This window comes from Siniperca chuatsi, linkage group LG17, assembly GCF_020085105.1.
Source record: "Siniperca chuatsi isolate FFG_IHB_CAS linkage group LG17, ASM2008510v1, whole genome shotgun sequence".
In the NCBI taxonomy this organism is placed as follows: Eukaryota; Metazoa; Chordata; class Actinopteri; order Centrarchiformes; family Sinipercidae; genus Siniperca; species Siniperca chuatsi.
The window spans coordinates 9,693,024-9,711,156 of NC_058058.1; the positions used below are offsets into that span (position 1 = coordinate 9,693,024).

General features: G+C 44.6%; 1 protein-coding gene across 5 annotated transcripts; it reads left to right on the forward strand.

The window, feature by feature from the left end:
• The first annotated feature begins 116 nt into the window (after positions 1-116).
• prrc2a (proline-rich coiled-coil 2A) lies at positions 117-18,114 on the forward strand. Of its 5 annotated transcripts, none has more exons than XM_044170657.1 (18): positions 140-272; positions 382-488; positions 4,226-4,377; positions 5,491-5,668; positions 5,832-5,928; positions 6,058-6,139; positions 6,248-6,391; positions 6,938-7,179; positions 7,510-7,598; positions 7,815-7,957; positions 8,777-8,891; positions 9,046-9,235; positions 9,449-9,541; positions 9,785-10,325; positions 10,439-10,695; positions 11,109-11,415; positions 11,669-11,891; positions 12,263-18,114. In XM_044170657.1, exons 3-18 carry the CDS (start codon positions 4,263-4,265, stop codon positions 15,330-15,332), a joined length of 5,886 nt encoding a protein of 1,961 aa, XP_044026592.1. In that variant the 5' UTR covers positions 140-272; positions 382-488; positions 4,226-4,262; the 3' UTR covers positions 15,333-18,114. The 5 variants fall into 5 exon arrangements, with proteins under 5 accessions (XP_044026593.1, XP_044026592.1, XP_044026594.1 ...); XM_044170659.1 differs by having other exon boundaries at positions 145-272; positions 8,777-8,879; XM_044170658.1 differs by lacking the exon at positions 382-488 and having other exon boundaries at positions 117-272.
• Positions 18,115-18,133: the final 19 nt, after the last annotated feature.

The following is an 18,133-nucleotide window of genomic DNA, read 5'->3' on the forward strand; positions in this document are numbered from 1 at the left end:
ACTTATTTAAATGCATACTCAATCCATAAAGCAATGCGAGTTATTCGATTAACGTTTATTTCAAAGGGCGCTTGACTGGCGTTTTTCAAAAATAAGAGTCGCATTTTTTTTTTTTTTTTTTTTTTTTTTTACTGTAGAGGTCCCAAACGGCTTCCATCTCACGAAATTACCCAGTAGCCGTTGACGGCTCTTTAGGTGACGGATCGAGTCCAGTATTACAATTTTCTTTTCCCCTTTTCATTTATTTTTGGAAAAAAAGAAAAGGAGTGCAAGTAAGCTGAATACATTCTTTATATATATATATATATATATATATATAGTACTACCCATTTCTAATTTAGTGTGATCAACTGCAAAGACCTTATGTGTTTGACTATGCAGGAGGATAACGTTGCTTAGCTAGCTGGGTCACTTGCTAGAAAGCTACGCGATAGCATAGCTAACCTCATTCTGCGATACAACCTCGAGACAAGTCGGGAAAAGACCAGGTCAGTGGCCGGAAATTTTTGCATGTTTTATGCAAACGCCGATTAGTTACATTATATTGAGCAGAAATTATTACCATTACCCTTGGGCACATAATTGTCTTACCCGAGATGATGTTTTATGGAGGGGCAGTCTTATTTTTCTTTGGAAAGGCAGTGTCTTGGTTGTTGTTGCTAGCTAGCTAATGTTAGGTGGTTGCTAGCGCTTTAGCCTATCTTGGCTAGGTGGTTAGCTAGCGTTTGTCATTTCAAATGATTAAGTGCAATAGTTAAATGAATAACCATATTACATTTCTAGTGATATTGGCTACTAATTTAGCTTGTTGTTGAAATATCTGAAAACGTTTGGTTGCTAACAATCTCAGACTGTACGTAGCTAATGTTAGCGGATAAACGTTAGCGCAGGTTGCTCCCTTGGAATACACTGAAGATTGCAGTGTAGCTTTTGCTATATTTATACAGTGTCAGTTTACGATACACTGACGTTAGGTAAAACGATTTTATTTCGATGGATCTTTTCAAAACAATTAACTCTACTTTGCCTATAGTGCCAATGTATTTTAAATATGAACTGTATGAAGGCAAGTTGGCTTCTTTAGAGTTATGCTACACAGCCGGTCTGTTAACGTTAATATGCACCGGGCCTGTCTCCACCGCCATTTTGTTTTGTTCTCCAAATAAAATGTTTTTTTTCTGCGTTGCCCTGTGCCGCCTGCGAAAGTTAGATAAGCAACATCGTTTGATGAAAACATCCAGTCGCGATTTTAATGTGTGATTCAAAACGTAGCACCTCGTAGAGTTGAAGAGCAATAAGCTAACGTTAATGTTACTGCAAGGTGTTGAAATTGCATTATGAAACATCAACGCAGTCCCCCTCCCAACGCGAACACCGAGGCCCTGTCAGCTAACGTTAGTTAGCACTACATTAAATATATATTCAGTTTGTGGTTTATATATTTAATTGCTACTGTCATAGCTACCAGCTGATTTAGCCCAAAGATAATAGTGTAGCTATACGTGGTCAGTGTTTATCGTTAGCTTCAGCTTTCCAAGGCCCCTTTGTGGTATATGTTGCTGCAGTTATGGCTTAGTGTAGCTGCTGGCCCCCGTTAATCCCCATACAACATGTAGTTGACCAGCCATCCCACGACCTAATTTTCTAATCTCATCTGGCTATTGAGGTGCAGTGCTGCTGCTCGGTAGTCTTTCTGTGTTGTTGTTTCATGTATTTGTTTCCTTCAGTGGTGTGTTCAGTGGTTTTCACACATCGTGCGTTTCTTTTCTTTAAGGATTATCAGTGCGCAGTAGAAGGCAGTTGGCTTTACATTTGAGTCTTTCAGTATTGTTTTGATTGTGGTTTCATATTCATTCCTAAATCTGTCGGTTTGGCTAAACACAGTCACACCAGTGTTCATTGTATTGCTGCTATGAGAAATATTCAGGTAGACTTGTTGTTCAGGTATACTGAAGACTCGTGGAGCTTTCATTGATTATTTCACCTTTCAGTTTTTGAAATATACATGGGTCAATATTATACAGAACAATATAACAAAGAGCTGTTGCTTGAAGTCTTTGTTCAGCTCCAAAATTATTGTTCTTGTCATTGACCATTTGAATTGGCTCACATCATTTCACCACTTAATTCAAAGCAAATGAATGAACTGTTATTTGTAGCATAATAATAAGAGAGTCATCTGTTCTCAGTAATTGTCCCTAATGAGAGTTGGGTGGAGTGGCGCCAGCAGTTTAACCTGCTGGATACAGCCAAATCATTGTGAATTGGACAGATGTCAGTGCAGTGTGTTTTATTGATATGCACTGAAATGAGTTCAAGCTAAAGGCCTGGTAGTTGCTATGGAGCCAACCCTGTCTCAAGGCAAGGCATACAAAAATATAATTTATAATGTGTTGTCATAGAAACCATGGTTCAGCTTTTTCCTGTGATGAGGTGTTTATCATACGCTGCACTGGGTCTGCTCACATTAAATTTAGATTCAGCATTATAATATAATGTATAAGTATAATGCTAAAATGTATGTAACAATTACATACCTTTTTTTATTTTATTTATTTTTTTTTTTTAAAGGATGTCTTAAGTTATCCCAGCACTAAACCACCTGTCCAGCTCCTAAAAAGCTGTGGAAGAACCAGAATTTATTCAGTGAAAAGCTGCACAGGTGTTGGTGCAACTGCCACAATAACCCTCACACACCACACCAAGTTTTCATCGTGTGTCAGTAAGAATTATTTTGTAAAGATTGGCCTGTTAACCTAATGAGTCGCACTCATTAGGGTCAGAGGACTAAAATTATGTCAGAAAAGCTTTAGAAAAGGTTGTTGTTTGGATCCTCATTTAGTTGGCACACAGGATTGGTGTGCCCGTGAAAAGTGAGGCTGCGTAGTAGAGTAGTAGCAGAAAACCTGTATAGCCCATGCTTTTAAAAATTATTTAGCCCTTTATGTATGTTTCCCCCACACATGCACTATGACCCTGGGCTAGATCTATGAAGAACTTTGTGCTCTTGTAAACAGTTTAATCATAAACACACTGGTTGGTAAGGGAAGCTTGCGGATCAGAACTACCTGTGTTGTGATACTGTTGTTTCTATGGGTAGCATCATTTCTACACTGTTGTATTGTAAGTTACTCTGAGTGCTTAATTATACCACACACATCTAGCAGAATCACCACTGCTGTCAAATCCCTTATTTGTATCTGACAGGCCACAGCACATATGTTCCGGATATTTTGATTTGTGAGACTGTTTATGTTTTGCTAGTTGTTTCGAATGCATGCTTGTAGGGGAGGGCGATATGGCCCTAAAGTAATATCCCAATATTTCAGGGTATTTCTGCGATAACAATATTCTTGACGATATGACAAAATCATGAAAAAAAAAAAATATATATATATATTTGAAAGAATAACCTGTTTCGAGTAAGTTATTTCTTATTTCACCATTTTAATTATAATTATCTTAATTCTCCACCTTATTGTAGTGACTTTCTTTGTCAGCAGTATGTTTTATAATTTCACCCAAAAACACCACTCGCTTTTTGGACTTTTTCACCCGATATTTCGTTTTCACAACAGCAGGGGAGCCAAGCGTGGAGGAAGCTTGTTATTAATGACGTAGCCTATTGAAAACGGTCGAAACCAACATGGTACCGAATGACATCGGTACCAACATGTCCCCTTACAAGCTTTTACTAAACAACAGCATAAGTAGGAGACTCTCTCTCTGTGTGTTTCTCTGCTAAGCATGTGTGATTGTCAGTAGACCACACGGGAGGGGCAGAGCGAGGAGAGATTGTCCACTAGTTAATCGATCGCGCATGGCGCCGTTAATATACCTGGGCGGCCCGACCAAGTAAAGTCTATATGTGGGAAACACTGCTTGATCTTTTGTAACCAAACCACTTCCACACTACTGAAGTAACTCTCCTTTTTGGAACCAACTCCTCCACCATGGAGCAGCATGTTACTTTCGCTTTCAGCCATGCTTATTATTGCTGTGCATAACGGTAACATCATTACTTCAACGAGTTGGAACGTTGCCATTATCACGATGACTTTTTTTAAAATCATATTAACAATTATACTGGTATTATCATGAATGATATGATATGGCACACCCCTGCATGCTTGTGCAATCAGCACTTTACTCTCACTTTCTATGGAAACCTGGTGTCAAATGTCTCGCCCTCTCTCTTTGCCTCCCTCCCTCCCTCTCCCTCCAGTCTCAGGGCTCACCATACTCAATGAGCGGACAGCGCAATGTCAGAGCGCTCTGGGCAAACTGCAAAGGGGAAGGAAGGCAAAACCAAGTATGCGTCTCTCAACCTGTTTGATACATACAAAGGAAAGAGCCTTGAAGCACAAAAGCCTGTTGGTGAGTATCTTGGTTCTGTCGCGTCCAAGCTTTCATTGTCACAACACGTATCCAGTGTAATGAATTGGCCTTTCTGTCTTTCTACTCAGGGTATTCGTTTTCTGCTAGATGGTATTCTTTTTGCCACTAAGGATGCATGACTTGTTTTGTAATTGATAAGGAAACAGATCTACTACATCAAAGTTGGATTTACCTGTTGTTGTTGTTGTTGTGATTAAAAGTGCCTGGCTGTGCTGTGTTGTCTTCCGACATCAGGCACTGCAACTTTGATGCATTAGCCAGCTGTCTTCCTAATAGCATTGGTACTGATTTGTAATACAGGAAGTAGTTGATATGCTGCATCTCTCAAATGCCTGACAACATGGTTTTGCTGACAGTATTAATATTATTCAGGGATATTTACTACCCTTATTTATAGGCCTGTACACCTGTCTCTGATTGAAGAAAGCATTGTCTATCAGAATGTGTCACAACTGTAGCTATATAGAAAGAAATTATGCGTGGTCTAGAGGGTGAATGGATCTCGAGCCTTGGCATGTCAGCTGAGCCTCGGAGCCACTGAGCCTGTCCTGAGACAGAGGCTTACTTGTGGACGCTGTTTGACTTCTGTGCTGAGTCCCCAGTCTATGTTTTATTCAGAAGCTCCCTACTAGATCTAAGCAGCTGTCCCCGTTTGCAAACTACAGACTTCCCCCTCTTACACAGTGAAGCCATGCACTGCTGTGGTTTCTCTGAGCCTCAAGGAAACAAATGAGGGATTGATATTCAGCACAGATTCACTTTTCAGATTCGGAAGACTTTTCCATGCTTCTGTGAGCATCCATATCCAAATACTTCTCTATAAACTGTAATTGAAGTGGGTTTGCTGAAGGCTTTTAGGTTAATAACATCTAGAAGATTTTTTTCTAATCCATATTCATCACAATTGTCAGACTGAAACTACCAAGCCTCTAGCCTTGTTGGTTGTTCAGCATCCTAATTGTGTATCCAGCAAAGTAAGCAACAAACGTCATCCCTGTCATCAGGCTCCTCCTTGCACCCAGTAGATTTAATTGGTGTCAGGTTTCAGTGGTCCATCTGTGCTAATGACATTCTTTCTCCTCTCCATATCAGTTCCCCCCCGCCATGGCCTGCAGTCTCTTGGTAAAGTTGCCTCTGCGCGGCGTATGCCACCCCCTGCCAACCTGCCCAGTCTGAAGGCAGAGAACAAAGGCAACGATCCCAACGTCTCCCTCGTTCCCAAAGACGGCACAGGATGGGCAAGCAAACAGGAACAAGCAGACCCAAAGAGGTAAGTAACCCCCCTTTAGCAACCAATCTATCACACCAATTTCCAACTTTTACTTGTTAAAGTTACTACAATGGGTAGGAAAAAAATCACCTAGACATTTTTATTTTGCTGAGGCTATCTTGTTTAATATCTCCCTTGTTTGTAACTTTTTTCTTTCTCTCAGTACCGATGCATTGTCAGCACCGCAGCCGGAATCGCCGCAGCCTGTGGCTTCACCGATACCTGCACCGACCCGACCGAGAACCCCGCCAGTTTCAGAGGTATGGTAGTCACAGTAACATGAATGCTAAGTCATACACTTAGTTAATAATGTACATGGAGATTTATGGCGGCCGTAGTCGACATGTATCATATGGTATTTGTCTCTTTGTGTGTGCGCCCCCCCTCAGGCTCCGGCCCCAGCTTCAACCCAGGCCGTAGGGGCAAGGTCCTGGGCACAGGCCAGTGTCACACATGGAATACAAGGGGATGGTGAGTCTTCTTGTTTGTATATCTCTTATATTTATCTGGAATAAGCGTTTCATTACACATGTGCCCCTCACTGAAAAACCATTCCCCCCGTGACTTCCTTTTCTACAGGTGGAAAGGGATCAAACCAACCGTCGCCATTCTCTCGCGAGGAATTTCCCACCCTGCAGGCGGCTGGCGACCAGGACAAAGCTGGCAGAGAACAGGGCACTGCAGATCAGTGGTATGGGCCCGGACCAAGCCTCCGCCCCCAGAGTGAGTGATTCCTACTTAATCTCTAATAATTGATCGACCAGTCATTTAATCAAGTCAGTGGTGGTGAGAAAACTTCTCTCACAAGATTGTTTTTAGGAGGAGTGCTTTTTCTACTTAGAGTATGTATTATGTTACAGACTTCAGATCTTGTCTAATGGTTCAGTTGATAACATAGGGCATCTGAGCAAATAATTAGTAATGCTTTTTTTCCTATTAATTATTAATTCGGCTTGTATTATTGTTACAAATGCACAGGAGAGTGTACACAATGTCTGTGTATTGTTGTTTTCTTTATGCTTTTTGTTGGTGTTGCTATGTGCTTGCCAACACCAAATTTAATTAGGGAATGCAGCAAAATATTAAATTGTTTCCCATTTCTTAACATAAAATGATATGACAAATGTTTAATCCACTCATATTATTAAGTACTTCTTAGTTGAAAGGATGTTATCTTTCTAAAGTAATGGCTTTGCATCATCTCTGATCTTATTCCATTAAAGCCCATAAACCATACTGATTGTCCTCTCTTGTGTTCACTGTCCTCAGACGTTACAAGTTGGCGGGATGGTGGGGGCCGAGCCCTGGCGCCCACCCTGTCTGGGGAGGGGGCAGCGGAGGGTGGCACTGGTGGGGCGCTGATGATGGATGGGGCAGCTGGGATCCCCCCTCTGAACTCTCAGTCCCACGGGCCACCTAGGAACCCTCCCGCAGGCAGCCCCGCCTTGCCCCTGCCCCAGCCCCCTGTGGGGCCTGGATTCCCCCAGTACCGAGGGATCATACCTCCCTTCGTAAGTTTTTGTCTTGCTTTTCTCTCTGTTTGATATCAGGCCAATATAGTAGTATTCGTTTTCAGTTAGTGTTTTTTTTTTCGATAGCCACACAAGTGCTTTGCAATGCATTTGCAAGGTCCAATATTAAATATTGTAACATTTGTGTGCAGACGGAGTGCAGAATTGGCCAGTACTACACTTTCTTTTCATGACATTTTTTATTTTAATGTTTTATTTTAAAAGGCTATAGACTAACACAACTACTCTTAAGATAGCTCCCCTGATTATAAAGAGTTAGTATCTAAACCCGATGTGTTTTTTTTTTTCTTTTTTTTTTTTTCTTTTTAGATGTATCCTCCGTACCTGCCCTTTCCGGCCCCCTATGGCCCTCAGGGGCCATACAGGTACCCAGCACCTGGGGAAGGGCCTGCTCCAAGGTATGTTCCTTGCCAAAATCCATTGTAAAGCTAGTATTGTGCTACTTTATAACAGTTATTCAGATGATATTTTTTTCAGCAGGTAAAAAAACTCACTCTTGATGGCTCACAGTTTAGCTTCATTTCTAATTGAGTCCCAGTTCTCCTGCCTTTTGGGGCCACGCTTTTTTGTATCTTCAACATATCACTTACAAAGAACCTCCATCCCTTCTTTAGGTTTTCTCGTGGGCAGGACAGCAGGCCTCAGGGCGGCCCACGTGACGCAGGTGGAGAGATGGTGAAGCGCCCCTCTATCCTAAAGCAGGATGATCTGAAGGAGCTAGACGAGCTGGACCATGACGGAGACGAAGGCTGGGCAGGTAAAAAAGCTCATTCACAGATATACAACTAACATGTAAATAGGGTTGGCTATTGGGAACCTGTTCTGATTTGGAACCAGATCCAAATGTAAAAAAAAATTGTGGATAATTTTACATTGCAGTAAATCTAAGGGAATATGACAAATATCTAATGATTAAGGCACTGGAAAATAAATCTGGAGTCATGTAGAAGAATATAGAAATTAGCAAAACCTTAACACACAGATTGTCTTTTTTTTAAAGTACCTGGTTATGCACATGCAAGACATCTTGAAACATATTTGATGTACACAACAGAATTAACAAAAAAAAGTCGCATTGTATCATATTTAAATCTGCGCTCCAAGACAGGTTGTGTTTTCATTTAGATGGAACAAACATTTAATTTGTACTTACGAGTGAAACATTTTCAGTTAATTCAGGGCATAGTAAACAAGCGCTGCAAAGGCTATCATTTTTGTTCTTGTTGTACATGGGATTGTCAAGCCCCATACGATTTTGACATAAAAGGATCCTAATTTATTGCATTTTGATTTAGTGCTTATGCTGCTAAATGATTAAGGAGGTGATGACATAGTTGTATTGGGTGAGACTGATGCTTTCTAATGTCGCAGATGTTTCTGCATATCATATTTCCTGCTGATCCAAGCACAGGTGTTCCAGTCACTACAATCATCTCAGAGGAAGGGGGAATGGAGGATCAGGTTCATCAAAGTGAAGTAATGTGCAAATGCGCTGAATGGATGTTTGATACTAACATGGTTCTGATGCTTTCTTGTTTTTTTGTTGTTGTTTTTTTTTTTTTTTTTTTTTTAACAGGGGCTCATGAGGAGATTGATTACTCCGCCAAGTTGAAATTCAGTGATGATGAAGGAGATGAAGAGGGGGAAGAGGAGAGAACCGAGAGCAACAATGACTTGCAGTATGTACCCAGGTACATTCAGCATATGGTTATGCTTATTTATTTATGATTATGCTATGTTTAACCCCAGGTTATGACAATACAGTTTTTTGGTTTAAAATGTGACTACACTATATAAGCTATACTATAATTTGTTTGAAAAAAAGTGTTTTTCTCTTGTCCTCAGTGAGCAGCAGAGGTCCCAGGATACCCCACCTGCAGCCTCTCGTTCTCGAGCCTCAGACAGCGGCGGAGACCCCCGCCACACCCCTCCCTCTAATGCTGACAATGGCCCCCAACCACCCTCCAGCAAGCCAGGATGGGCCGAGGAGGGAGGCAGTGGCTGGGGGGGCCAGGGAGCACCATCCAACTACCAGGTAGAATGCTGAACAGCAACAACAAGGTGTTACCCAGACAGGCCATACTCAAGCTGTGAAAAGCTGTAAAGTCCAAATTTACAACACAGGACAGTTTGTGCATACTGTCAAACAAAGACTTATTTGTAGGCAGATGTGTGTTGGTGTGTGTGTGTTTTTGTCAGTGTAGATTATTGTGGTGGAGCATGGCTAACTGTGTCTGCCTGTATACAGGGGCGCAGGCCTGGATTGGGTGGTCCCCGGGAGCAGCCCTCCCCCCCACCTGGGCCGCTCCTTGGACAAGGGCCTTACTCCTTTTACCGACAGGTAGACATCCAGATAGGGCCTCCATAGACAAATCATTTCTATCATTATCTCATCCACCACCCACAAGTCTTATGGATAAGTCATCTTTAGTTTTAAGTTCGCCTTTTGTCTGAGCTTTTTGTGTGAGTTTTATTACAGTTGATGTAATCATTCGTAAAACATTTTTCTCAACAAGATTACAGTGATATCCTCTAGAGTGTTAAAACGGCACAATAGAGCATCATATATTTTCTAACTGTTTAGGACCGGCCCCACAACCAGGGTGCTCCTCTAGGCCCAGCTAAACCTGGCCCCGCCCCTCATCAGCCAGCAGCGGGAGGCCCTACTCCTCCTCCCCAGCCAGGCCTGCTGGTCCATGGGGCCCAGGGGGAGGATGAGGATGAGACTTGGCGTCAGCGCAGGAAGCAGTCCTCCACTGAGATTTCTGCTGCTGTGGAGCGAGCCCGTCGTCGCCGCGAGGAAGAAGAACGTAGGATGGAGGAGGAGAGACGCGCAGCCTGTGCCGAGAAGCTCAAGAGGCTGGATGAGAAGCAACAACAGCAGCAGGGCAGCAACGTAGGAGGTGGTGGCAGTAAAACCCCCAGCCTTGATGGAAACTCTACAGCTGCCACAGCAGGTAGCCCTAGTCCATCTATTTCAGCCTCCTCCCCCAACATCAGCCAGCCCTCATCCCCCTGTGTGGACCCTGAGGAGCCTCCAGTGCTGGCTGTCCAGCCGGGGCCCAGTCCTGGAGTCAGTGACAGACAGCGAGCTAACAGCAACAGCAGTTATGAATCCAGTGCAGGTGAGTTTCTCAGGTACACGTCATCAGTGATGACTGGTCTGAATCATTTGGCTTTCTTGACACTTGATTTTTTTTAATATGGCAACCCAATATATCCTACTTTCTTGGTTCAGATGTCCAACAGTGTCCCCAGCCAGCTGTGTCACAGCCACAGCAGCCCACGCTGGATGTACCTTTACCAGGAGAAAGTAAGGATGAGACCATGGGCAGTGCTCACATTCGTACAGGAAGTGGAGGTGAAAGAGGACTTGACCCAGTGAAGATTGAGAATATCGGAGGGGGAGCAGGTCGTCAAGCCAGTGGTCCTCCTGGCCAGGGTTACTCAAAGTACCAGAAGTCGCTTCCACCTCGATTTCAGAGGCAGCAGCAGGTTAGGATTTGTACTTGTGTGTTGACTTAAGTACATTAATTCATTCAAACCTTTATTTAAACTAAAAGAACCATTGAGGTTGTCCTCATTTGCAATGATGTCGAGTTACATACAAGTTAAAATAAATAGGACAAACACAGATGAGAATAGATAAAAATCAGTTAAATCAGTTACACATTGAAGCAGGGAGATTTTTGATCATGTTTTGTGCACATGTATTGCTTGAATGGTTGTTGCATTCTAAAGGAGTTTGGCTCTTTGTCTGCTTTATTCAGAGACAAAACTGCCACATTTTCCAAAGGGAGCTACTCATTTGGCTACGTATGCTGGCATGCATTTATAGAGATGTCTGATATTTCTGTTCTTAAACATCCTGGGTTCGATGTTTTCCTTTCAAATCTATTTCTCTTTAGGAGCAGCTCCTGAAGCAGCAGCAGCAGTGGCAGCAGCAACAACAACAGCAGCACAGCCAGGCATCACAAAGCCAGCTGTCCCCCCAGCCCCAGGCTGCACAGGGTCCTTCACCAGGTTCAACACCGCAACCAGGACCTGGACCCAAGCAGGGTGGACCCCTGTATCAACCCAGCAGTATGGTTCGACCCCCGCCCCTGCCAATGAATTTCGACCCTCGCTGGATGATGATGTCCTACATGGACCCTCGCATGATGCAGGGCCGCCCTCCGCCTATGGACTACTATTCAGCTGGCATGCACCCATCAGGTGAGTGGATGTGACATTATCACTGAGATCTGATGGAAGATACTTTAAGATAAATAATTCAAAAGCTCAGTGGGTAAGTAATTAAATAATACATTACAGAACATAGTTCAGATGTTAATGTGCCTGTGCAGTGGCACTCAAGCTGAAGTGATTACTGTGTAGTCACATTGTTAGTTAATGTATCTGTTAAATATTTTTATATATATTAGATGATATAGATTTTTAAAAATGTATTTATTCTTCACTACCACAGGGCTTATTGGGCGTGAGCGGTCTGATTCGGGGGGATCCGGCTCAGACCCCTTTGACAGGCAGCAACAGCATCCAGGGCACCCTCACCGTGGGACCCCCCCTATGGATCCTAAGATGGCCTGGGGGCCAGAGGTCTTCCCTGGCGGAGGGGAGGGTCGTGGGCTAGCATCCCCCCTCAGGCAGAAGCAGGCATTGGAGGATGATGATGGAACCAAAGGACCCAGGTATAGATACACGAGTCAGTTTGGTTGTGGGGCTGGTCCTGAACAGTTAGAAAATATATGACATTTTATTGTGCCGTTTTAGAGTTAAGTTTAACATGTTCAGGGTGAATAAAAAATATTTTTTGGCTGCAAAACTCTCCATAATTATGCTGGAAAGTTTTGAGTTTTACTTTCTCTTGTCTTTGTTTTCCTGCCTTGATACAACATCTATTGTAGGTACTGAGAACAATGTTTTTTAAAGGAAGTATTTATTTCAGGGCTGTTTAATTAGATTGTCCAGGATACTGTGTTCAGCCTCTATATACTGCATATTGTCCAAATACTCTTCCAAAGATTTTTTTGTAATATATTTTCTATCTTCTTTATCTTAGGAGCGACACTCCTCCACACCGCTTGCGAGAGGGTGGATTGGGACCCATCCAGCAGCCCAGCTCCAGCTCTGGGACATCCAATCAGACTCCACCTCCAGTTGCCACTCAAGTTGGAGCCCAGGGAGGCACCCACCACCCTCATCACTACATGAGTGGGCGGGGCAACTACAGCAACTTCCCTGACCAGGGTGCGAGGATGCTTCCCCACCAACAGCAGCAGAGGGTTGGTGAGAGGGGAAACCAGCCACATAGCTTCACCCATCAGGATGAAGGGCCTCCCCGAGGACCTCAGCAGGGTCAGATATGGGGAGCCCCACACCCTCACTATGATCGCAACGGTCGAGCTGATCACCCCTCTGTTGAGAGCAACTCTCATCTCCACCACCATCATAGCCACCACCCTCAGCAGGCTCACTTCCCCCTCCACCCGCATAAGCCAGAGAACAGCCGTGACAGGGTTGTTGAGGCCCCTGCTAAGAAGACAGACTCTTCTCCCCCAATCCACCAACCTTCCATCTCATCTTCCTGCTCTTCCTCCTCCTCCTCTTCTGCTAGGGAAGATGGGAATGTCAAAGTTGCCCTCCATCATCACCCATCGCAGAGAGAGAGCGAAGCTGGTATCGGGCACAGTCTTGGTGAAAGAGGCAACAGTGGCAGTGCCGGCAGTAGCAGCCATGTGAAACAGGAGAAAACAGGCCTGGCATATGCTCCCCATTCCTCCATGACCTCTAGCCCACCTCCCTCTCAACATGGCGGCCATACTCAGCCTCAGCCTCAGCAGCAGCAGCAGCAGCAGCATCAGCAGCATCCCCATCCTAAATCGAACCAAAGAGGGGGACGGGAGCACAAGACAGAGACCCAGTGGGGCCCACGGCCTGGCAGCAGCAACACGGGTGGGGGGTCATCTCATGGCAGGAAGGCCAACAGCTCCCGTGGAGGGGAGGACTCCTCCAACACTCCATCAGACCACAAACCCTCAAACCAGACAGGAGGCAGCAATGCCAACAAGAGGGCTGGTCCCATTAAGAAGCCAGTGCTGAAGGAGATGAAGAGAGACGGAGGGGAAGTTGATGGAGGAGAAAAAACAAGCGTAGGCTTTGGGAAAGATAAAGAGCAAGATGGTGGCCAACCCACCTCCATGAAGCAGGAAGCCTCCTCCATCTCCCAGAATACATCAGCTCCATCTAAAGATGAGCCAGCCCAGACAGCCAAACCTAGGAATGGAGGAAAAGAACGATCCTCAGGAGGAGGTGGGGGAGGGTCAGGTAGAGGGCCCAAAGAAGACACCACTTCTTCAGGATTTTCAGGGTCCTCCTCCAGGAGGGACAGGGACCGCTCCTTTGAGAGAGGAGGTGGTGCCTCCCACCACCATGGAGTCCCTGCAAAAGGCAACAGAGCCAGCCGCGGACGAGGGGGAGAATTCTACGGGCGTGGCCGAGGTTACCGCGGCACCTACACAGCCACTGCTGCGCCCAATGGTGGCTGTCGGGGCAGAATGGGTGGCAGGAGCGGCAGAGACTACCGCTCATCTGTTGCTGGTGGCCACCACCATGAGTCCAAGGGCGAGGGGCCCGGTGGCAGGCATGGTCAGGATCGGTCCCAGCATAACCCAGCCAGGGCCAGGAACCGAAGTGAAACCCGCAGTGAGGGTTCAGAGTATGAGGAAATCCCTAAGAGAAGGAGGGAGAGAGGTTCAGAGACTGGCAGTGAGAGTGGTGCAAGTGACCTTGGTCACTCAGATAAGGATGACAACCAGAAACCCAACACCAAGAATGGCTCTAGTCATGCCAACCCCACTGGCGGCAGCGGTGGCGCCATGTCATCTGCACCACACAGAGGTTCCCAGGCTCGGGTCTTCACTCCCAGGGGTGTGCCCTCTAGGAGGGGCAGGGGTGGAGGTAGTGGAGGAGGAAACATCTACAGGGGCAGTGGCAATGTTGGAGGAACACCTGGGGGACACCGGGTTGGACCCAGCACAGCCTCTCATGGTGGGTCCTCCAAGTCATCAGCCTCAGGCCGAAAGCAGCAAGGCCCACCACAAACGTCTGGGCCCAAAGATTCGGGCAGGGGAGGAAATGGAGGAGAGAAAAACGACAAGATAGCTGATGCAAGTCAAGCTCAAAGTCAGGGGTCCAATCCCCCTCAACCATCTTTGCCCGCTATAACTCCTGCCCCTATAGGTTCCACTGAAAATGGAGGAGTTGTGACCCAGCAAGCTTCAACCAACCCTACACCAAACTCTGGAGGGCCAAATGCGCTCCCTCTTCCCACTAACCGTGGGTTCCCTCCTAGTGGGTTTGAGCGACCACCTAGACGTCGCCGTCATGGGCGTTCCCAGCACCAGCAGGACAAACCACCCCGCTTCCGGAGACTGAAGGAGCGAGAGAATGCCGCACGTATCAACGGAGGAGTGGGGGTCATCGGGGGAGGAAGGCCCTCCTCTCCTTCCCTGAATTCAGTTCAGGACAGTAATGGAGCCCCCATCTCTGCTCCCGTGACAGGCAGTGCCCAAAATGCTAACCACAATACCACAGTAACCACCAACAATAACAGTGGTGGTGGGCATCTTAGCAATGCAAACAGCCACCACCATCACCACTACAACCAGGGCAACACTGGGCCAACCCACCCCCAGCACCACCACAGCCATGGGGCTAAGTCCCCTGACTTCACCAACCAGAACTCGGACCAGGCCAACGAGGAGTGGGAGACTGCCTCCGAGAGCAGTGACTTCACAGAGTTCAGAGACCGAGAAGGAGGAGGAGGGAAGTCATATTCTTCTCACCATCCCCACCACCTGGGAAGGGGAGGAGGTGGCAGTGGAGGCGGAGGTGTGGTCGAGCGCGACATGATGGGAAAAGAGCCCTCAGCTAATAAAAGAAGCTTCTCAAGCCAGCGTCCTGGCATGGAGCGACAGAACCGCAGGGTCAACCCTGGAGGAGCTGGAGGCGGAGGGGGAGGAAGAGGCCCACGAGGCCCGCCTGGTGGTGGCTCCGGCGGACCTGGCAATGCAGGTGGCAACCGCGGGGATAAGCGCGGCAACTGGCCCTCCCCGAAAAATAGGAAGTGATGAAATATTTCAAAACATTTCAGATGAACCCCACCCACATTAAAACCACCCTCTTACATCTTAATCCCTTTTTGATAATTATTTCATGGCTTATCTGTTGGCATCCCTAAACATATTAGTGTATTGTACAGTATATGGAGATGGTATTCACATTCACTTTAGTGCCCACACCTCTTTCATCAATCTACTATCTACCGTCCGTTATTGTAAATTTCTCCATTTGTTCCGTCTTGCTCTCCGTTCAGTTGCCCCCCCTCCCCCTTACCTTCCCTCAAGAATCTCACCCCAGTTGGATTTGACAAGCATGTGGATCTGCAATGGAGGTGCACGTGGTTTTGACAGAAGACATTCACACAGAGCTCCACACACTCGCATATACAAGCACAAATATGAATTTACAAACACATGGAACACATGCAGTCATGTGGGTGTAAAAAGAAAATGTGGGATTAAATTGGCAGAAATGTTTGGATTGGGCTAATTTTTATATTTATGTACCTGTGTATATTTCTACCACACTTTGGCCTTGGGTGGTATTCAGTAGTGCAGTTCTGCATTACTTCCCTCACAAAGGGAAAGAGTGCAACTTCATCTTTTAACGAGAACAATGTAACATGTGATGTTTTGTTTCTCTTTGTGTCGTTTTCTTTTTTTTTTTTTTTTTTTTTTTGTGTCTGTTGAGTTTCAGCCTCTGGGAAATGTTAGGGGTGTGTGTGTTTTCTTCTAAAAAGCAGGTCATTAAAATACATTTTTATTAAATTCCTGAATTTCTCCTTCCGCTGACTTTTTGGTCTCCTACAAAGTATGTCTCTGATTACTGTGATAAGACCCATGAAGTACTACTGCTCAGTGGTCACCTACACTTCATTGATTTGTCTTTAACATCAATATTTCTGCTGCTTGTTCAGATAGACTGTGTGATTTATAATTTTTTTTTTCTTTTCCCAAGTTGTTGACCTGCTCTGACATTTCATTAGCTATTGGTTGGTCCTTTTTAGGAAATAAAGGCTTTTTCAGGCTCATCATAGTATCCTCCTTACCTGCAGAAGGTCTGCACACTGCAGAAATCTAAGTTTCCCAAAGGACAATAGTTTTACTCTCTCATTCATGAGTTTTGTTTACCCTATGGAAACTGTATTGATAGCTTGATGGCTTTATTGTAACAACCATCATTTCCTCAGTGACTTACATTTTTATGGAAACACTTTTTTTCCCCCTCAAGGTAAAATACCTATCAATCTTGTAAGGGGGAAAATTAGTTTACTGAAAATGTAGGTCATGATGGAATAAAAAAAAAAGTTTGACTTTCATAAAATTGTTTGTTTCAATGGGTAATTGAATATGTTCTAATAAGCACTCCTTGTAGTATAACAAAAATCCATGGTTGCTGTGTTTTGGTTTTTTTGTTTTTTCTCTTTGTGTTTGTTTTTGGGCAAGTTACATGTGATGCAACAGGACAGGTACTCTGTCTGGGCCCAGAGTACAGAGCTAGAGTATTGTACTATTACACACACACACACACACACCCTCTGTGCTTTTGTGGAGACTCCTCACACCAAGAAAGGACTACTACCATGAGCTCCTTGTCTGAGGAAGTATTTTTCAAAGTGTGTGTTTTCGGGATGTCTGTTTCAGTACATGATGGCAACCAGTAGCCCACACTAATTGAATTCAGGACAATGCTGAAAGGGTGACAAAGTGTCACCTTCTACAGTTCACACGGTTTCCAAGATATCACTCGCAACAAATGCCGACCTGGCATGTTGAGGAAATATTGGAGTGATGTAGGATTACACTTGTAAACAAAGTTTGTATCATACATAAAAGACATAAAATGGCACATGGCTTGAAAAATGACCGGAAGCAACATCCAGTGTGAACTAAATCGATTCATACATCTGCGTCAGTTCTGTCACTGCTGTAAGTTGGGGTTTGTTTGTTTACTGACAACAGTTTGAAGATCGTCTCTGGGATGTTGAGTAGGGCATTTGATGATATGTGTATGTGTGTGCGTGCTTGTGTGTATGTGTGCGTTTTCTGGTGTCTAACTTGGGAAGGGGTGGGGACCAGAAGGGTTATTAACATGAATGGCAAGCACTTTCTGCCTTGTTTGCCCACACTTGATTTAACCAATATTAAGACAATTCTACTGTTTCTTAAATACATCCACATATATACATTCAGCTGTGTGTATATGCTCATCATCCAAATGAAGAACATGCAGTGGAGAACTTCACCAGTCTTTTTGTGTAATTTAAGCATACATTCTTCAGCAGGCAAGTGAAGTTGGACATTTTATTTTTCACTATGACATCTTCTAAGCATGAACACACCCATGGTTGCCGCTTGCCTTGCCTGTTACTGGTTTATACATTGATAGCTGTACATTTAACACTGGCTCAAAGAGTCCTTCATCCCTCCTGAACTCTTCATGTTGATGTGCACATTATTTTATGTACCCATGTTAAAAGAAAAGTGGTGTATTCCATAAAAAAATACTCAAAGATTGTACTATGTTTCCAGCATTACCAAGGTACCTGGAGTGGTTCAAAATGAGGTTTTTTTTCTCGCATTTATGGTTTTATTAATGGAACCGTAATATACACACATGTATGTATATTGGTATGTATCTAAGTTTTGTCTACCCCAACTTACATTCCCACAAACAAATGTTGCCATTTTTAGTTCAAGGGAGCAATGTACAAGCAGAGAAGTGTCTTATTATAATAAAGTTATACAGAGAAGGCAAAGTTAAATAAACTACTTTTGATTTAATGGAAAATTTTATCGCATGTCTCATT